This window comes from Oncorhynchus tshawytscha, linkage group LG08 (assembly GCF_018296145.1).
Source record: "Oncorhynchus tshawytscha isolate Ot180627B linkage group LG08, Otsh_v2.0, whole genome shotgun sequence".
In the NCBI taxonomy this organism is placed as follows: domain Eukaryota; kingdom Metazoa; phylum Chordata; class Actinopteri; order Salmoniformes; family Salmonidae; genus Oncorhynchus; species Oncorhynchus tshawytscha.
This window is the reverse complement of record NC_056436.1, coordinates 14,279,762-14,302,118: the sequence shown is the minus strand read 5'-3', so window position 1 is coordinate 14,302,118 and position 22,357 is coordinate 14,279,762. Positions and strand designations below refer to the sequence as shown.

General features: G+C 43.1%; 1 protein-coding gene across 1 annotated transcript; it reads left to right on the top strand.

Annotated features, from left to right (window-relative positions):
- Positions 1-2,440: 2,440 nt before the first annotated feature.
- LOC112256874 (synaptosomal-associated protein 23) lies at positions 2,441-22,220 on the top strand. Its single transcript, XM_024430431.2, has 8 exons — positions 2,441-2,596; positions 7,258-7,370; positions 12,156-12,197; positions 13,673-13,721; positions 13,898-14,015; positions 19,025-19,192; positions 19,773-19,917; positions 20,271-22,220. Exons 2-8 carry the CDS (start codon positions 7,314-7,316, stop codon positions 20,331-20,333), a joined length of 642 nt encoding a protein of 213 aa, XP_024286199.1. The 5' UTR covers positions 2,441-2,596; positions 7,258-7,313; the 3' UTR covers positions 20,334-22,220.
- Positions 22,221-22,357: the final 137 nt, after the last annotated feature.

Sequence of the window (22,357 nt, the reverse complement as noted above, 5' to 3'; positions counted from 1 at the left end):
CAAGTTGTACAGAAATAGAGCACCTTACCGTAAATTAAGCCTGAGATATTGTCCTAATCCATGATAGGGGAGTAACAGAGACCCTGCCAGACGATGGAAGCTACTTAGTGTATTAACTCCCATTTTTACAGTGTATGGGGAAGTTATCAAGAACACGCACACCACAGGAGGCTGGTGAGGGGGATGGGGGTCTCATAATAATGTCCGGAACGGAGCAAATGGAAACCATGTGTTTGATGTATTTGTCACCATTCCACCTATTCTGTCATTAGAAAGAGCCCGTTCTCCCCAAAAAAGGTTCCACCAAACTCCTGTGACGCATAGACACACACACCATCAGCTGATCTGGTCACGAAGGCCATGAGAAAAGGAATACAGAACTGTAAAGAGAGAGAGAAAAAAAAATCACATCAACAGCTCACATCCCTCAAACTCTCACAGCCAACTCCCATTCCAAACTATTAGTGTTGAGCTTAAACTTTCCACTCCTGACTGTACTTCTCTTCTGCGTGTTCAGCGGAAAGTCAAGCCTGAAGCCCCACCCAGAGTCACCCTATGGTCAGGATTGTATTCAGTAGTGCATGCACACTGTAAAATAAAATAAAAGTTAAATGTGTGGCAACCAGCTGCAATAGGATTGTGCCTTTGCTCAACAAAAATGTTGTGTAAAAATGTTGACCAAACTCACAATCCTATTGCAGCTGGTAACCTTACAATTGTACAATATATATATATTTTTTACAGTGCAATGGCAAATGTTTTAAAATGTTGTGCAACAGGAAAATGAAAATACACTTTTCTTATTGGACATGTCCAGGTAGTCCCTCACTGTTTAAGTCCCTTTTCTTCCATTTGGTGCCAAATGAATGCACTCAGCAGCAGGACTCAGAACAGGAAGAGAATACTGCTGTCTAAAGGTTTGGTGATTGTAGAATCACGAGTTCTGTGACTGGCTGGCTGGCATTATTAAGCATTACATAAGAGAGTGAATATAATGACTCTGTAATTATCAAGAAGAGAAGTACAAGTAACATATAATCTATAACTACTGCTTTCTATGGAACAGCCAAACCGGGTAGAATGGCTTCTCGAAGTTGAACATGAAAAGTTTTTGTTGTTGTTAGTCATGGAATGCAGTTCAACTGTCATTCCTTTCATGTTTTGATTAAACTTTTCATGAAGACTGAGAGTGGCAAACTTTTGCAATTAATAACATATAGCCTACTCCTGAACTATCAGTTTACTCTACCTAATTCACAACCATGAATGATATTCAGTTTTTCTCCAATACAGGTAATTCCAAATGGAATGTTTAATCAATCCTTTTAAGGGCAACTTAAAGGCATTCCATTTGTTACCCATCACCAAAAAGAGCAATGTGCTTACCAGGTTCGTTATAAGGTCATTTAGCACCCTCTAATGGGCTATGTAGGTAAGTAGCCAACAGTACTTTTGTTTTTATTTAACTAGGCAGCAAGTGAGTTAAGAACAAACTCTTATTTACAATGATGGCCTACCCCGGCCAACACTGGGCCCATTGTGCGCCGCCCTATGGGACTCCCAATCACAACCGAATGTGATGTAGCCTGGATTCAAACCAGGTACTGTGACACCTCTTGCACTGAGATGCAGTGTTTTAGACCACTGCGCCACTACAGTAAATAAAATCAAATGTGCCGGTTTTTAAATAAAGCAAAGGCCAGGGATAGATTTTCCAGAAAGAATTGCAATATGGGAAATATACAGAGAAGAATATTAGAGTAAAAAAGACTATGTGCACTCAAATGGATAAAATCTATAAGGCCATGGGGACTTTTGGTATACGGTGCTCTTTGAATATGGGTAGTGTGTGGGACTGGAAGAAAAACAATGAGGATAACAGCCACCACTTAGAAAAATGAAAAATGTTTTTTTTAAATGTATGGTGGGGTTTCCTTAGATTTCAGACAAACAAAGAGGTGTAATGGGTTCACACAAAAATATGTTGCATAAAGCTTACTTAATTATTACAGATTTTAACCAATCAGGCCCTCGAGGACTGGAGTTGCCCACCCTGCAGGTGTCCACTCACCTAAATTACATCATATTAATTCATGAGATGGCTCACCACTTACTTACTTTTCCCATCAATGCACTCTTGAAGAACAGAGGGAGGAACTTGGTTAAAAATGCATTAATTTCCTTGGCATTCCGAAATATGAATGCCAACGCATTAAGGCTTCGTACATAAGGGCTCAAAAGTATATATATATTTTTGAGAGAAGTGGTAGAAATGAGTTGACTGACTATTTTTTTTGAAAATGGATGTTTCATATTAAGTTCAACTGACAGGAATATAATATTTATTTGGTATATAATCAACTTGTGCTCAAAGGTCAAAACAATAACCACAACTTCTGCCATGTGAAAAGAAGGCTACAGAAACGCTGTTGTTTTAGGTGCGCTCCAACGCATGCGCAAGATCGCTTTTCTCCACTTGTGGAAACAGGATATGCGCTTCGTCGACAACATCTAAAGGAATTTCAGAAATTCCAAATATCACGTACAGATAACCAAAAGGAGTCCAAGGAGGACTTTCTATTTGAGAAGCTTAGCAGTAAGTAGCTGTCATTCAGAAGACAACCGTCTTTGAGTATGTGTTCATCAGTCAAAGTATCATCTGACGGGGAGTTTTATGCGAGTTGTGTTGAAGAGGAACTAGACTGCTAGCTTCCACTGCTCGCATAGTGGCACCTTGAGCTAGCCAACAGTACAAAACAACTTTACAGGAATAACTTTATTTACGTCAGGCGAAATAACTAAGTTAGTCCAGTGCAAGTAAACTTTATTAACAATGTTTTCAAGGTATTGCAACTCCGTTATCTATTACAGGTTACTCTCAAGACAACTTTTTCACCAATTTTAGTTTAACTTCGCCAGCTATCTAGGCTAGCTAACAACTCATTGGTTGGGTGTTGTTAGTCTGTCTGCGATCACCTTGCTCGCTCTTGTTACAAAAAACTAGCTAGCTACTGAACTTGTAAACTTCTTGCCAACTGACGTCCAGCATATCCAGCTAGTTAGCTAACTCATACAATGTCAGCACAGCCACATTAAGGGTTATTTATTTAAGCAGTAAGGCACGAAGGGCTGTGGTATTGAAGTGATAATGCCCTCGAAGCCGGGTTTGTAGGATATTGGCACGGGTGTTAGGCCCGAGACCAAGTCGAGGCCTGGCAAACTTTGCCAACATATCCTCCAAACACCGGCTTCGAGGGCATTATCACGTTTATACAACGGGTTACCAACGTATAAAAAATAATGATTGGCATATTTTCATTAACGTTATTTTGGATGATTTATTCATACTATTTCATCCTACCACAAAATATAGTCCCGACATAAGTATTGGGTTGCTACCCAAGCTGGCTGGTCATTCGTTCTATTGGTTGGGTTGCCAGAGACGCGACCCAGTCGGTGTTTAAGCTGTTTTCTAGTGTAATTTATTTGGATACATCCATGGCATAGAACATGTGCGCTCTCATCAGGACACTGTTAAAGACCTAGCCAACGACACAGCTTTTAAAAAAAATATATATATATATAATGGTATCCAATTGTTAGTAACATCTTGTCTCATCGCTACAACTCCCGTACCGGCTCGGGTAGACGAAGGTCGAAAGCCACGCGTCCTCCGAAACACAACCCAACCAAGCCGCACGGCTTATTTTAACACAGCGCGCATCCAATTTATCTTCAGACATGCTGTATATATATATTTAAAAATAAGTTAATTCTAAAGCTTTGTAGTCCATACCAGTCATCACTGCAACCGAATCAGTGCCCAGGCCGTACAATTTCTCTGTTGGTATCTTTTTGATGTGCAGCATCTCCTTGATGGCGGCAATGACAGTGTCTGCCTTGCCATCAGGGACTGACATCAGGAACTGGTTGTAAAGGTGTTGTCCCTCTTGATCCATGTATCTGGAAAACATACAAAAATCCATACACAATTGTATTTGTCACATGCGACGAATACAACAGATGTAGACCTTACAGTGAAATGCTTACTTACAAGCCCTTAACCAACAATGCAGTTGTAAGAAAAATACACCCCCTCCCCCCACACCAAAAAAGTAACAGAATAATTAAAGAGCAGCAGTAAAATAACAATAGCGAGGCTATATACAGGCTGACATGGTAAAAATCTGTCGTTCTGCCCCTGAGCAAGGCGGTTCCCCGGGCCCTCTCTGATTGAGGGGTTGGGTTAAATGCGGAAGACACATTTCAGTTGAACACATTCAGTTCTGAGGACCCATGCTAAATCTTTTCAGTCTCCTGAGGGTGAATATGTTTTGTGTACCCTCTTCACGACTGTGTTGGTCAGCTGAGCTGTAGTCAATGAACAGCATTCTCACATAGGTGTTCCTATTGTCCAGGTGGGAAAGGGCAGTGTTGAGTGCGATTGAGATGACATTATCAGTGGATCTGTTGGGGCGGTATGCGAATTGGAATGTTTGTGGGATAATAGTGTTGATGTGAGCCATGACCAGCCTTTCAAAGCACTTCATGGTTACTGACATGAGTGCTATAGGGAGGTAGTAATTTAGGCAGGTTACCTTTGCTTTCCTGGGCACAGGGACTATGGTCATCTGCTAAAAACGTCAGAGGAGACACTTGCCTGTTGGTCCGTGCTTCCTCTGAGCACACGTCCTGGAAATCCGTCTAGCCCCGCGGCATTGTTAATGTGGACCTGTTTAAAGGTCTTCCTCACATCAGCTACAGAGAGCGTGATCACACCGTTGACCGGAACAGCTGTGGCTCTCATGCATGCTTCAGTGTTGCTTGCCATGACGCGAGCACAAAAGTCATTAGGCCGCCTGGTAGGCTCACGTCACTGGGTAACTCACGGCTGGGTTTCCCTTTTGTAGTCCAAAATAGCTTGCAAACCCAGCCACATCTGGTGTAGTCTGATTCAATCTTACTCCTATATTGCTGCATTGCCTGTTTTGATGGTTCGTCTGTGGGCATAGCAGGAATTCTTATAAACGTCCAGATTGGTGTCCTGCTCTGTGAAAGCGGCAGCTTTAGCTCGGTGCGGATGTTGCCTGTAATCCATGGCTTCTGGTTGGGACGGTCACTGTGAGGACGACGTTGCCGTCGTATACTCAATGTCATTGGATGAATCCTGGAACATATTCCAGTCTGTGCTAGCAAAACAGTCCTGTAGCGTATCATCTGACCACTTCCGTATTGAGTGAGTCACTGGTACATCCTGCTTTAGTTTTTGCTTGTAAGCTGGAATCGGGAGGATAGAATTATGGTAATTTGCCAAATGGAGGGCGGGGGAGAGCTTTGTGTCTCTGTGTGTGGAGTAAAGTTGGTCTAGAGTTAATTTATTTACCTCCGCCCCCCCACACACACACACAGCTACAGACACACAGCTATCCACTAACGCAATGTGATCATTCTCGCTCATTTTTCAGAATAAAAGCCTGAAACTATGTCTAAAGACTGTTCACACCATGTGGAAGCCATAGGGAAACTCATCTGGTTGATATCCCTTTAAATGGAGGGAAGGCATGCAATGGAACAGAGGTTTCAGAAAAACAGCACTTCCTGGTTGGATTTTCCTCGGGTTTTCGCCTGCAATATCAGTTCTATTATACTCACAGACAATATTTTGACAGTTTTGGAAACTTTAGTGTTTTCTATCCTAATCTGCCAATTGTATGCGTATTCTAGCTTCTGGGCCTGAGAAATAGGCAGTTTCATTTGGGTACGTTTTTCATCCAAACATCAAAATACTTCCCCCTAGTCTCGAGGTTAAACAGCATTCTGTCTGTTTTTAAAGCTCTTTTGTGGGCCTGGCTCCCCAGTGGGTAGGCCTGGCTCCCCAGTGGGGTAGGCCTGGCTCCCCAGTGGGGTAGGCCTGGCTCCCCAGTGGGGTAGGCCTGGCTCCCCAGTGGGGTAGGCCTGGCTCCCCAGTGGGGTAGGCCTGGCTCCCCAGTGGGGTAGGCCTGGCTCCCCAGTGGGGTAGGCCTGGCTCCCCAGTGTGGTAGGCCTGGCTCCCCAGTGTGGTAGGCCTGGCTCCCCAGTGTGGTAGGCCTGGCTCCCCAGTGGCTGGTCCTATATCTTCCCAGGACCACCCATGGCTGCAGTCCTGCCCAGTCATGTGAAATCCATAGATTAGGACCTAATACAGTTATTTCAATTGACTGTACAATTCATATAAGGACATCAATCTTTGAAATTGTTACATTTGATATTTTGTTTAGTATACTTTGAACTACTAAAATAGTGACTTTTGTCAGACCGCATAGGCAGCAGCTCTATAGAGATGATTACTTGAAATAAAATAATTTCATCAAATTAAACAATATACACAACTGAAATATTCAATACTGTGAGTTTATTGCGATATGATGTTTCAAACGTATTGCTCACCATATCTCTACTGCAGAGGGACTAGAGAGAGCCATGAGAAAACAAGTTTTGATCAGTTATGGAAATAAGTGTTGAAAACAAATTGGCTTCTCATTTAAAAAGGAGATGGCGAACAAGCTGTGAAGGAAAAATACTGGAGTTTTGGTGCAGGTACAGCCAACTAGAGAAATATGAATAATATTGGGACTTAGGCTACATTTTTGACGGTATATAGTTGACAAACTATATAATTGTTTGCCCCCATCACTACATTCTAAGCCGTATGCTAGATTAGATATTAGACACACTGAAACGTGTCTAAAACACTCTGTCATGGTGGAGAATCTGGTGCAGCTTGTCCACACCAAGCGTTTCATCATTCAGTGCTGTGTGTTCCTGACTGGCATGTTAATGATGTTTCAAACACATCTTCATTTCTCTATCAGCCTCTCCTTATCACCAGCCTCCTCATTGTAACCGTGCTGTCTGCATAATGACACCAAGCCATAATGGTACTGACAAGGAACTAGCCTACTGCTGTCTGTAGGCACAGAAAAATGCTGCTCATTTGTCTTTCTATCTCAGTCTGTCAACTTTTGTTTCCTTTTCCACACAACATTCAAACCCCATAGACCCCTCTGGGCTGCCAGGAAAGGAATCTCATTTTCCCACTTTGTTGAGACCAAAGTTGAACCATTGTTTTTTTGTAAAGTTAAATAGTATGTTGATTCTGTCCGCAAAGTTCAATGGTACCTTTCAGTCATGTTCAAATGGATATCTGTGTTCTTGAAACATTAACTTATGAACCCTTCTCTCTCGGTCCCTCTATCCGGCCACCCCTCTCTCCCCCAGGCCTCAGTGTAGAGCTTGGTGTGACAGGAGGAGCCTCCAACTTCGACAGCAGTAAAATGGCGGATATGTCAGCGGAAGAGATCACCATGAGGGCCAACCAAGTGACCGATGAGGTACAGCTGCCACCCGTATCCATGGAGACACTATAGGAATGGGGGAAGTGTTATGCGGCAGTAATAGCTTCGCTCCTGTGTCAACTCCTATAGAGAAGCAGTAATACATTGATGAGGGAAAAACTCTTACTCTTTGCTGAGCACAGCTAATAATTTATTCAGATCTAAGTTAGTGTACTGTTCTGTTAATCTCTCTGGGACGCTTGCCAAAAGCCAGGGAAAATGCAGAGCGCCAAATTCCAATAAATTACGATAAAAATCAAACGTTCATTAAATCACACATGCAAGATAGCAAATTAAAGCTACACTCGTTGTAAATCCAGCCAACATGTCAGATTTCAAAAAGGCTTCTCGGCGAAAGCATAAGATGCTATTATATGATAGCACAATAGTAAACAATGAGAGAGTAGCATATTTCAACCCCGCAGGCGTGACACAAAACGCAGAAATAAAATATAAATAAATCATGCCTTACCTTTGACGAGCTTCTTTTGTTGGCACTCCAATATGTCCCATAAACATCACAAATGGTCCTTTTGATCGATTCATTCCATCCATATATATCCAAAATGTCAATTTATTTGGCACGTTCCAACGTCACTACAAAATATCTCAAAAGTTACCTGTAAACTTTGCCAAAACATTTCAAACTACTTTTGTAATCCAACTTTAGTTATTTTTAAACGTAAATAATGGATAAAATTGAAGACGGGATGATCTGTGTTCAATACAAAAAGAAAACAAACTGACACTACTTTTCTAGTCACGCGCCTCTATCTAACAGTACACTTCAAGTGACTCTCATTCAAGATGGCCGTGCTTCTTCATTACACAAAGGAAAAACCTCAACCAATTTCTAAAGACTGGTGGAAGTGGTAGGAACTGCAAGCAAGTCCCTTAGAAATCTGGTTTCCCAATGAAAACAGATTGAAAAGACAGTGACCCCCCACCAAAAAAAATTATTCTGGATGGTTTGTCCTCTGGGTTTTGCCTGCTACATAAAGTTCTGTTATACTCACAGATATGATTCAAACAATTTTAGAAACTTCAGAGTGTTTTCTATCCAAATCTACTAATAATATGCATGTCTTATATTCTGGGGATGAGTAGCAGGCAGTTGAATTTGGGCATGCTATTCATCCAAAAGTGAAAGTGCTGCCCCCTATCCCGAAGAAGTTTTAACTAATAGTGTGGTCCTCTGCCATTTTGATTTATCTGTATCTCTTACCTACCTGTTTGTCTCTCCCTCTCCCCCTCCCCTCCCTCTCTCTCTCTCTGTCTCTCTTTCTCTCTCTCTCTCTCTCTCTCTCTCTCTCTCTCTCTCTCTCTCTCTCTCTCTCCTTGCTGCCTGACTGACCGACTGATACATGGGTTGTACTGGGTTTAGTCCAACATGGCATGGGGTAAACTGTCATAGTAACCTGCTTAATGTACCACACATCAGGGTTCTCCCCAAATAATCAGAGGGGCGCTGTGCCACCTTGTGGCTTGTCGTTCTGTGTGAGAAATATTCCAAACAGACTCAGGGATAGTTGTAGGATGATAGAACCCAAATTCATACAACTGTACATAAAAAAAATGAAGAGAACGTTTAACTTAAAATATTGATAGACTTCCTAGAACTGTTCGCCCGGCCAAACTGAGCAATAGGGGGAGAATGACCTTGGTCAGGAAGGTGACCAAAAACCCAATGGTCACTCTGACAGAGCTCTAGAGTTCCTCTGTAGAGATGGGATAACCTTTTAGGGAGGACAACCATCTCTGCAGCACTTAGCAAATAAGGCCTTTATGGTAGAGTGGCCAGACGGAAGCCACTCTTCAGTAAAAGGCACATGACAGCCTGCTGAAGATTTGCCAAAAGGCACCTAAAGGACTCTCAGACCATGAGAAACAAGATTATCTGGTCTGTTGAAACCAACATTTAACTCTTTGGCCTCAGTCATGGTGTGGGGTGGCATTTCTTTGGGGAGCCGCACAGCCCTCCATCTGCTCGCCAGAGGTAGCCTGACTGCCATTAGGTACTGAGATGAGATCCTCAGACCCCTTGTGAGACCATATGCTGGTGCAGTTGGCCCTGGGTTCCTCCTAATGCAAGACAATGCTAGACCTCATGTGGCTGGAGTGTGTCAGCAGTTCCTGCAAGAGGAAGGCATTGATGCTATGGACTGGCCCGCCCGTTCCCCAGACCTGAATCCATTTGAGCACATCTGGGACATCATGTCTCGCTCCATCCACCAACGCCACGTTGCACCACAGACTTTCCAGGAGTTGGCGGATGCTTTAGTCCAGGTCTGGGAGGAGATCCCTCAGGAGACCATCCGCCACCTCACCAGGAGCATGCCCAGGCGTTGTAGGGAGGTCATACAGGCACGTGGAGGCCACACACACTACTGAGCCTCATTTTGACTTGTTTTAAGGACATTACATCAAAGTTGGATCAGCCTGTAGTGTGGTTATCCACTTTAATTTTGAGTGTGACTCCAAATCCAGACCTCCATGGGTTGATCAATTTGATTTCCATTGATCATTTTTGTGTGATTTTGTTGTCAGCACATTCAACTATGTAAAGAAAGTATTTAATAAGAATATTTCATTCATTCAGATCTGGGATGTGTTATTTTAGTGTTCCCTTTATTTTTTTGAGCAGTGTAGTTTTTTTTTATACTGTTTTTGATTTGTCATTATGGGGTATTGTGTGTAGATTGATGGGGGGGGCAATTGAATCAATTTTAGATTAAGTCTGTAATTTTAACCATGTAGAAAGTCAAGGGGTCAGAATACTTTCTGAATGCACTGTATTATACAATTGAAGTGGGAAGTTTACATACACTTAGGTTGGCGTCATTAAAACTTGTTTTTCAACCACTACACAAATGTCTTGTTAACAAACCGTCTGTACAGCTGTTGTATTTGGCGCATGTGACAAATACAAATCAAGTTGTATCTACTTTTGACTGGTAATGTGTGCATATACACTTTTTTAAATGTATTTTTTCTTCTTAATTTGGCTCTGTACTCCAGCACTTTGAATTTGAAAAGATAAAATGACGCTGCGGTTAGTGCCGCTTTAATTTGAGGGTATGTTCACCCATATCTGGTGAATCGTTTTAGAAATTACAGCACTTTTTTTTACATAGTCCAAATGTGTATTGAAGTAGTAAAAAGTTGAGTATTTGGGACTGTAATAATATGTAGACGATAAATACACAATGCAGGGGACGAGAGGACTAGAATTAACGAACTGAAGAACGACTATTTCCATTGGTCTGTAAAGCTGTCAGTCCTGAATCGTCTGCATGTTGAGTCAGGAGCAGAATACTTATTTGGCCATTGACCCAGTTGTACTGCAAGGACTTCTAATTGGTCAACCACAGGAAAGGGTGGGGGGTTATAAATGACATCCTGTTACTTTGTTCAGAATCACTGAGGACAGGGGAGCATGCAGCTACCATCTACCACCCATCATGATTTGTCCCCCCGATTTGCTTTGGGGTCTGTGTTATTGAAGAGTAACATCAACTGTTAACAGTATCATATTCCTAGCATGTTATGATTCAATTGCTGTTTGTTTTGGTTGTTTGGTTTTCAAATCAACTTCATGGTCTATTTTGGTTAATGGCCTTGGTGCCCTGGTGGATTGGGCATCTCTTGGGGGGGATTCATGAAATTCCAGACCTGGTGACACACACACTGTGAATTACTCTTGCCTGCCTCTCATGGTCCCTGTTCGGTTGACCATTTGAAAAATGGGGATTATCATTTAAGGCTCTAGATTTTAGGAACAGTCAGTTACAGGTGTTCAACCCAAACGGGAGCACAGCCCCCTCTGGGACACCCCCCCAATAATCAGAACCACCTTAAATGATCCTGGGAGGAACCCTACACACACACAGAGAGAGATGGATATGAATGGTTCGGACACAAAGTAGGCTTAGAAATGTGTCCGAGGGGCTTGATCATTTTCAACTCTATGTTGAGGTGATATGGTATAACAGTTCATGCTGATTATGTCGTCATGCCCCGAGTAGTCATTTCCCCCTCTACCTTCTCTGCTGTAGGCTACGCCTTTCAGTCATGTTATTAATAGGGCGTCTCGCCTGCACTGACTGCATTCCATCATAACGTTGTCATGTGACCTGGTGCTGCTGCTCTGTGGGACGGTGCTGCTGCTCTGTGGGACGGTGCTGCTGCTCTGTGGGACGGTGCTGCTGCTCTGTGGTTAATCTACCTGACCAGGCACAGTTCAGCCATATGTCAGCTACTTAAGATCTGAGTCTCTGTGGGTCTGTTAAATAGAGAACCATGTGTCGGGCTCACCTAACAGATTTTAAAATTAGAACAATTCACGATAGGCTTTACGCCTGTCCTGGGAATTGAGTACTACCCATGAAGAATTTCATATTACCTAGGCTCTAGTCTAGAGCATTTTTTCTGTGTATGTCTGTACCCCTGAAAGACTCAATCAAAACAAGGATAAAGGACTCTGTAAGGTGTCTATCATTTGTGTCTGTTCAGCTGTCATGTTCTACAGGCTACAGGTAACTCTATTGCGCTATCAATCAAATGTATTTTATAAAGCCCTTTTTTACATCAACAGTTCTCAATAAGTTTTTAACACAGCCTAAAACTCCCCAAAGAGCAAACAATGCCGATGTAGAAGCACAGTGGCTAGGGAAAAACTAGGAAGAAGCCTAGAGAGGAACCAGGCAGTCCTCTTCTGGCTGAGCCTATTACCTACCGGTACCTTACAATAAGACCTTATTGTGTCTATTTTGTCCTCTACAGTCCTTGGAGTGCACCAGGCGGATGCTACAGATGGCCGAGGAGGTGAGACAAACGTTATTGCTCTAACAGTCTAGCCCAACACAAGCCCTCTGTCATTACATACAGAAAGAAGTGCACTGAACAAAAATATTTTAGCAATTTCAAAGATTTCACGGAGTTAGTTCATGTAAGGAAATCAGTCATTTTAAGTAAATGAATTAAGCCCTAAGCTATGGATTTCACATGACTGGGAATACAAATGCATGAAAGGTAAGGGTTGTGGATCAGAACCAGTCAGTATCTGGTCTGCAGCAGGATCAAGCTGTTGACTGGGGCCTGTGGAATGTTTTCCCACTCTTCAATGGCTGTGCAACGATCCAGCACATCCCAAACATGCTCAATGGGTGACATGTCTGGTGAGTATGTATACCATGGAAGAACTGGGACATTTACAGCTTCCAGGAATTGTGTACAGATCCTTGCTATATGGAGACGTGCATTTTCATTCTGGAACGTGAGGTGATGGTGGCGGAGGAATGGCACAACACTGGGCCTCGTCACGGTATCGCTGTGCATTCAAATTGCTGTCGATAAAATGCAATTGTGTTCATTGTCCGTAGCTAATGCCTGCCCATACATTGCCCCATGGTGGCGGTGGGGTTCTCTGTTCACAACGTTGACATCAGCAAACCATTCGCCCAAACTTCACCATACACGCTGTCTGCTATCTGTCCGGTACAGTTGAAACTGTGATTCATCCATGAAGAGCACACTTCTCCAGCGTGCCAGTGGCCATCGAAGTTGTGTCTTTGTCCCCTGTGAATTTGGTTACGACATCAAACTACAGTCAGGTCAAGACTCTTGAGGACAAAGAGCACTCAGATTAGCTTCTCTGAGATGGTTTCTGACAGTTTGTGCAGAAATTCTTGGGATGTGCAAATCCACAGTTTCATCAGATGTCTGGGTGGCTGGTCTCAGACGATCCCGCAGGTGAAGAAGCCGGATGTGGGGGTCCTGGGCTGGCATGGTTACACGTGGTTGTGAGGCTGGTTGTACGTACAAGCCAAATTCTCTAAAATGAGGGTGGTGGTGGCTTATGGTAGAGAAATTCACTGGCAACAGCTCTGTTGGACATTCCTGCAGTCAGCATGCCACTTGCACACTCCCTCAACTTGAGATTTGTGGCATTGTGGTGGGAGACAACTGCACATTTTAGTGTTCTTTTATTGTCCCCAGCACAAGGTGCACCTGTGTAGTGATCATGCTGTTCAATCAGCTTCTTGATATGCCTGTCAGGTGGATGGATTATCTTGGCAAAGGAGAAATCCACACTAACAGGGATGTAAACAAATTTGTGCACAACATTTGTGAGATTTTTTTTGTGTGTTTGGAAAAGGTCTGGGATGTTTTATTTCAGCTCATGGGACCAACACTTTACATGTTGCATTTTATATTTTACTTCAGCATATTTCTGTGTTGCTGAAGTTAGCTGAACTGTGGTCTTTGAATTCCTAATGTGGTGCTTGTCCTGTGTTCAGACCAGGGAGACTGGTGTCAACACCATCGACATGCTGGACCAACAGGGGGGTGAGTCGGAGTTCACTACAGAGTACCAGCTCTTAAGAATGCCATCTTTTTTTTTACAGAACATCTTATTGTTAAAACCAGTTTTGTAACTTGGGTTAAATAAATCAATTAATATGGTTTTAGTGTTTCATTTCCCTGAGATGGGTCTTTGCTGTTTTGTCCTGGTTGCATGACAGAGCAACTGAGACGTACAGAGGAGGGTATGGACCAGATCAACGAGGACATGAGGAAGGCTGAGAAGAACCTGACTGACCTGTCCAAGTGCTGTGGCCTCTGTGTCTGCCCCTGTGACAGGTACTGGACACCCCTCTTACCACCAAACTATAACACAAGCGTAGCACGTCAGTTTTTTTTCTCTCTCACTTCTGGAAATGAGTCATGTGACTTTCTGTGTTGTACTTTGTTCTTGTAATGTTGATTCTGTTTCTTAGAATGTTTACATTTCTATCTTGTAAAGAACAAGAAGGCCCGCTCTCTGTTTATGCTTCCAATTTACCGCTTTAGTGACATGAGGTCAAAACAACGTGCTCATGGGCCTCCCGGTTGGCGCTGTGGTCTAAGGCACTGCATCGCAGTGCTAGCTGTTCCACCAGACAGGTTCGAGCCCTGTCACAGCCGGTCGGGACCGGGAGGTCCATGGGGCGACGCACAATTAGCCTAGCTTCGTCCGGGTTAGGGAGGGTTTGGCTGCTAGGGATATCCTTCTTATTGCGCACTAGCGACTCCTGTGGCGGCCCGGCGCAGTGCGCGCTAACCTGGTCGCCAGGTGCACGCCAGGTGTTTCCTCCGACACATTGGCTTCCGGGTTGGATACGCGCTGTGTTAAGAAGCAGTGTGGCTTGGTTGGGTTGTGTTTCGGAGGACGCGTGGCTTTCGACCTTTGTCTCTCCCGAGCCCGTATGGGATTTGTAGCGATGAGACAAGATAGTAACTATTGGATACCACGAAAAGGGGGTCAAATGAAATAATAATTTTAAAAAACATTTCACCTCACATGACCATGGTGGGTGTGGAAACAATTCAATTCACTTTGGCGCACAGTCAATCATAATCATAGAAGATTATGTTTGGCGGGTATTCCAACAGTTCCCATGTGACCATTACTCGCGGGTGGCCCTAGAATTATAGTGACCTATCTATTTCAAAAACTTGTGTATCTAATAATTTATCAATGAGATTTAGTAGTACATCCGGACCAGTGAAAATGATGGACACACCTACTCATTCTAGGGTTTACTATCTTCTACATTGTATAATAATAGCAAAGACATCAAAACTATGAAATAACACATGGAACCATGTAGTAACCAAAGAAGTGTTAAGCAAATCAAAATATATTTGAGATTTTTCAAGGTAGCCACCCTTTGCCTTGATGATAGCTTTGCACACTCTTGGTATTCTCTCAACCAGCATCACCTGGAATGCTTTTACAACAGTCTTGAAGGAGTTCCCACATATACTGAGCACTTCTTGGCTGCTGGTCACCATAGTAGCTCCAGCAGGTATATCTCTCTGGTCACCCCCAAAACCAATTCTTCCTTTGGCTGCCTCTCCTTCCAGTTCTCTGCTGGCAATGACTGGAATGAACTACAAAAACACTGGAAAACACTTCTCCCTCACTAGCTTTAAGCACCAGCTGTCAGAGCAGCTCACAGATTACTGCACCTGTACATAGCCTATCTATAATTTAGCCCAAAAAACTACCTCTTCCCCTACTGTATTTATTTATTTTGCTCCTTTGCACCCCATTATTTTTATTTCTACTTTACACATTCTTCCACTGCAAATCTACCATTCCAGTGTTTTACTTGCTAGATTGCTTCGCCACCATGGCCTTTTTTTGCCTTCCTTATCTCACCTCATTTGCTCACATTGTATATAGACTTATTTTTCTACTGTAACATTGACTGTATGTTTGTTTTACTCCATGTGTAACTCTGTATGTGTCAAACTGCTTTGCTTTATCTTGGACAGGTCGCAGTTGTAAATGAGAACTTGTTCTCAACTTGCCTACCTGGTTAAATAAAGGTGAAATAAATAAATAACTCTGCGCTCCAACTCATCCCAAACCTTCTCAATTGGGTTGAGGTCGGGGGATTGTGGAGACAAGGTCATCTGATGCAGCACTCAATCACTCTCCTTCTTGGTCAAATAATCCTTACACAACCTGGAGGTATGTTGGGTCATTGTCCTGTTGAAAAACAAATGATAGTCCCACTAAGCGCAAACCAGATGGAATAGCGTATCGTTGCAGAATGCTGTGGTAGCCGTGCTGGTTAAGTGTGCCTTGAATTCTAAATAAATCACTTAGTGTCACCAGCAAAGCACCATCACACCACCACCTCCATGCTTCACGGTGGGAACCACACATGCAGAGATCATCTGTTCACCTACTGTGAGTCTAACAAAGACATGGCGGCTGAAACCAAAAATCTCAAATTTGGACTCATCACACCAAAGGATAGATTTCCACCGGTCTAGTGTCCATTGCTTGTGTTTCTTGGCCCATGCAAGTCTCTTATTGGTGTCCTTTAGTAGTGTTTTCTTTGCAGTATTTCACAGAACCTGAGTCACACAATCTACTCTGAACAGTTATTGAGATGTGTCTGTTACTTGAACTCTGAAGCATTTATTTGGGCTTCAATTTCTGAGGCTGGAAACTCTAATGAACGTATCTGCAGCAGAGGTAACTCTGGGTCTTCCTTTCCTGTGGCGGTCCTCATGAGACCCAGTTTCATCATAGCGCTTTATGGTTTTTGCAACTGAACTTAAAGAAACTTTCAAAGCTCTTGAAATGTTCCAGATTGACTGACCTTCATGTCTTAAAGTAATGATGGACTGTCTTTCTCTTTGCTTATTTGAGCTATTCTTTCTCTTTGCTTATTTGAGCTGTCATAATATGGACTTGGTCTTTTTATCTTCTGTATACCCACCCTTACCTTGTCACAACACAACTGATTGGCTCAAATGCATTAAAAAAGATGACAAGATGACTGATTGACACCTGTTAACTGAAATGCGTTCCAGGTGACTACCTCATGATGCTGGTTGAGAGAATGCCAAGAGTGTGCAAAGCTGTCATCAAGGCTAAGGGTGGCTAATTTGAAGAATCTCCCATATAAAATATTTATATTTAACACTTTTGGTTACTATATGTTTCCATGTGTGGCAAGTCAAATCAATGTAACTTGTTCATGTAAGAAACTTGGTTCAGACCTTTAAGAGACGTGGTGGATAAACAGTGAAAATACAATTCTCTTCTCCGTAATAGTTTATTAGTCGTACCCCCCGTAGCTACTCGCCCACGCCTCCCCAGCTTCTCCTTTACCCAAATCCAGATAGCAGATGTTCTGAAAGCGCTGCAAAACCTGGACCCATACAAATCAGCTAGGCTTGACAATCTGGACCCTCTATTTCTGAAACTGTCCGCCGCCATTGAATCCCACCGTACCTTCTCCGCTGTGCAATCCGGTTTCTGAGCCGGTCACGGGTGCACCTCAGCCACACTCAAGGTACTAAACGATATCATAACCGCCATCGATAAAAGACAGTACTTTGCAGCCGTCTTCATCGACCTGGCCAAGGCTTTCGACTCTGTCAATCACCATATTCTTATCGGCAGACTCAGTAGCCTCGGTTTTTCTGATGACTGCCTTGCCTGGTTCACCAACTACTTTGCAGACAGAGTTCAGTGTGTCAAATCGGAGGGCATGTTGTCCGGTCCTCTGGCAGTCTCTATGGGGGTACCACAGGGCTCAATTCTTGGGCTGACTCTTTTCTCTGTATATATCAATGATGTTGCTCTTGCTGCGGGCGATTCCCTGATCCACCTCTACGCAGATGACACCATTCTGTATACTTCTGGCCCTTCCTTGGAAACTGTGCTATCTAACCTCCAAACGAGCTTCAACGCCATACAACACTCCTTCCGTGGCCTCCAACTGCTCTTAAACGCTAGTAAAACCAAATACATGCTTTTCAACCGTTCGCTGCCTGCACCCGAACGCCCGACTAGCATCACCACCCTGGATGTTTCTGACCTAGAATATGTGGACATCTGTAAGTACCTAGGTGTCTGGCTAGACTGCAAACTCTCCTTCCAGACTCATATCAAACATTTCCAATCCAAAATCAGATCTAGAGTCGGCTTTCTATTTCGCAACAAAGCCTCCTTCACTCACACCGCAAAACTTACCCTAGTAAAACTGACTATCCTACCGATCCTCGACTTCGGTGATGTCATCTACAAAATAGCTTCCAATACTCTACTCTACTCAGCAAACTGGATGCAGTTTATCACAGTGCCATCCGTTTTGTTACGAAAGCACCTTATACCACCCACCACTGCGACCTGTATGCTCTAGTCGACTGGCCCTCGCTACATGTTCGTCGCCAGACCCACTGGCTCCAGGTCATCTACAAGTCTATGCTAGGTAAAGCTCCGCCTTATCTCAGTTCACTGGTCACGATGGCAACACACACTTGCAGCGCGTGCTACAGGTGGATCTCACTGATCATCCCTAAAGCCAAAAGCTCATTTGGCCGCCTTTCCTTCCAGTTCTCTGCTGCCTGCGACTGGAACGAATTGCAAAAATCTCTGAAGTTGGAGACTTTTATCTCCCTCACCAACTTTAAACATCTGCTATCTGAGCAGCTAACCGATCGCTGCAGCTGTACATAGTCCATCGGTATATAGCCCACCCAATTTACCTACCTCATCCCCATACTGTTTTTATTGTATTTACTTTTCTGCTCTTCTGCACACCAGTATCTCTACCTGCACATGTTCATCTGATCATTTATCACTCCAGTGTTAATCTGCTAAATTGTAATTATTCACTCCTATGGCCTATTTATTGCCTGCCTACCTCATGCATTTTGCACACAATGTATATATATTATTTTTTTCTACTATGTTATTGACTTGTTTATTGTTTACTCCATGTGTAACTCTGTGTTGTTGTCTGTTCACACTGCTATGCTTTATCTTGGCCAGGTCGCAGTTGCAAATGAGAACTTGTTCTCAACTAGCCTACCTGGTTAAATAAAGGTGAAATAAAAAATAAAATACACCCTTTTTTTCAATTTAGAATGATACCCTTAATCTTAATGGCCCGTGATGCCATGATTGTGCATTTGTTTGTAAAGTTACCACCCGTCACCTTGTCTAGGACCGGTGGAAGCTCTCTTTCCCTGATTGACGGACTGAATTGAATGAATTGATTAATGGACTGACATGAATGATGGACTGACTAATGATTTAATGATCCGTTGATTGACGGACCGACTTGATTCTCCCTCAGGGTGACATCCATAGAGCATGACTCTAAGTACAAGCGTACCTGGGGAACAGGTGATGGTACAGGAGAGGGAGGGGATGGCTCGGTGGTGTCCAGGCAACCCTCGGGCATCCATAACGGACAAGCCAACCAGCAGCAGCCCATGGGGGGCTCTGGACCCTACATCAAGAGGTGGGTGAAGCCAGTCAACCGTATAATACACACCTAGTTACAAACGATCAGCTTGATCCAACTTACTTTTGCTCCCTTTGCCCTTTTTTAAAATGTTTGCAGATGTGGAGGGAATGTGGTGGAAACTCCACAACATTGCTTCTACTTACCCAGTCCTTTCAGATCTGTAAGGTGGAGGGAATGTGGTGGAAACTCCACAACATTGCTTCTACTTACCCAGTCCCTTCAGATCTGTAAGGTGGAGGGAATGTGGTGGAAACTCCACAACATTGCTTCTACTTACCCAGTCCTTTCAGATCTGTAAGGTGGTGGAAACTCCACAACATTGCTTCTACTTACCCAGTCCTTTCAGATCTGTAAGGTGGTGGAAACTCCACAACATTGCTTCTACTTACCCAGTCCTTTCAGATCTGTAAGGTGGTGGAAACTCCACAACATTGCTTCTACTTACCCAGTCCTTTCAGATCTGAAAACACCACACGGTTAGGGTTAGCAAGCAAGGGCAAATAGTCTCATGATTTGTGTTTTGACACTGAGAATAGTAGATATGTGCAGTCATGTGGCCCCTTAACTCCCCCAGGATTACCAACGATGCTCGGGAGGATGAGATGGAGGAGAACCTGGATCAGGTGGGCAGCATCATAGGGAACCTGAAGAACATGGCCAGAGACATGGGCTCTGAGCTAGACAAGCAGAACAAACACATCGACTGCATCACAGAAAAGGTGGGTTGTCGTCATGGCTGGGCTTGTGTTCTCCATACACTGCCTCACACTCCTAGGGCTTATGATACCATGTTGTGGGGCTTATACCACCAGTATGCTCTGACGAAGGTCTTTGTGACCAGAAGTTCTGCCTATTAAAGGTGCAGAGATTGTTTTCTACAGTTTAGTTTGTAATCTTCATTACACCTCTGCTAGCTTTTTCTTGGGTGTGGTACAGTATATTTGTCTTGTGTACACGAGGATGCCTAACATAGGGCTCTACTGTCAGACGGCCTTCTGTTTCACTAAGAAAGAGTCATGTTGATATTGAGCCACCACTCACCTGGTGTGTGTGTTGTCTCCCCCCCCCTCAGGCGGACAGAAACAAAGCACGTATCAATGAAGCCAACCAGCGAGCCAACAAGCTCCTCAAGTAGACCTACCTACCTGCTCCCGATTTCAAATCATCCACCTTGAATCTCTGCCTCAGCTTCCATGTACATAAACACATTCTCTCTCTCTCTCCTTGAGAACAAAGTAAATCAACCAGGACAAAACCCATGAACCAACACCTACCACACGTGCCTTTTCTGTAATGTAAATATGCTCACACAACACTCTTCTACCTTTTTTTTATGACTAGTTCAAAGTTCCTTGCCTGGGTCCCATCCCAAATATGTGACACAGTGAATAACTTTTTCAGGTGTTGTGAGATTCAGAAAGCCTCTGAGTAGGAATGCTGATGTAAGATGGTTTATATATATATTCATTCAGGCCCTGATAAGCAGTGGAGGCTGCTGAGAGAGGACGGCTCGTAGTAATGGGATAGTATCAAACACATGGTTTCAATGTGCTTGATGCCATTCCATCCACTCATTCCAGCCATTATTTTTGAGCTGTCCTCCCCTAATATGTGCAGTGTGGCTGCCGAAAATATGACCTGGAACATCAGATTCTCACCGTCTGTTGCCCCCTGGTGGTCATTGGGTGTCATAGCAGCTGTATACACCTCAGGCATATGCAGGGAAGTTGAGACAATAGCTCTTCATATCATGTCATTTGGCTCTTGTAACTACTGTTATTGTTTGAAATGTGCATATTTAATTATTCTTATAAAGTAGAAATGACTTGTGAATAAAGTTAGGACCTATACCCTTTGAATTGAAATAATGTTTGAACGATCTAATATCTGTTTTTCCCCCAGCTATAACACACCGAATGATGAAAACATGTTTTCCTTAGAGTAACAACTGATCATTAACCAAAGATCTTGTCACTGTTAGATTTACCTCTGCTAGCCTGAGTGCCAGTCAGTTTGTGCTATCATGTCAACTCTTTGGCTGGGATTCAATTCGATCATGCTTTGTCAGCCATGCACATTTAAAGGCAATGTTTTCGCGTCGGTTGAATCGAACATTACCTCTTTCTTTTTTTTAATGTCAAGCGCACAATAAGGCTGACCTACCGCGGTTTGGATGGAATCTCTGCTCTTGACCCTCATTGGCTTGACAATGAATGAGCAATGGAGTTGTCAAGAATACAAACCGATCTGGGACCAGGCTACCTCTCTGCCACCAGTGGATCAAATGCTGTACCTCCCCCTCATTGTTATTTCACTCCTTTCTATTTGAACTGCCACGTTTTCACCTAAGACCTTAAGTGCCTTTGTCTTGGAAAGATTCCAGTGGCTGTGTTGTAACAGCCTGGTCCCCAAATCATCTCTTCTGTGTCAGTAATTTAGGCATGGATTCAATCCGTTACGTCGAAGACCTGCGCTTTAGCGTAATTGACATTTTAAAGGCAATTTTTCCTTCTTTTGCCGAGACTGCATTTACGGTAAACACTGCATATGTCGGCTCAATCGGCAATTACTTTTGAATTAGATCTCTATGGTGGATCTTCCACGCTATGATTCAATTGATCCTCTTATTCATCCAGAAATGTCCCATATGTTTCTTCATTAAATATTTGTAAGAAAAAAACTTAAGTAAAAGTGTTTGTTCTTCTGCATTCAGGTATGTTCTGGTTTAGACTGAAATAAACTGATATCTAAGGCTGGACATTAACCAAAGTGACATTTGGACTCATTTAGATTTGTCATAATAATAGTTTATGCTAGCTATGTTATACTTCTGTCTAGAGTCCAGAGTGAAATAACATTTCAGGGTTACCAACTGTAATGTCAATTCAACAACCATCTTTTTCGGTTGAGGAAAACCGTTTGCTCTGTCTGGATGATTGTTTCATAGAAGTGCCTTTTATTTCAATCTTTTCATTTTAAACTTTATATTTGTAAAATTCAATAAACTGTTCAGTAAAACCTTGTTGAGCATTTTAATTAAAGTTGTGCCTTTGAGCAAGGTGGCTGCTGAAAATAATAAACCTATAGTTGAGTTTATTTTCAAGTTCACCTCTTTAATGTATTACATATTTTCTGTGAAATTTGACATAGCTAATAGAG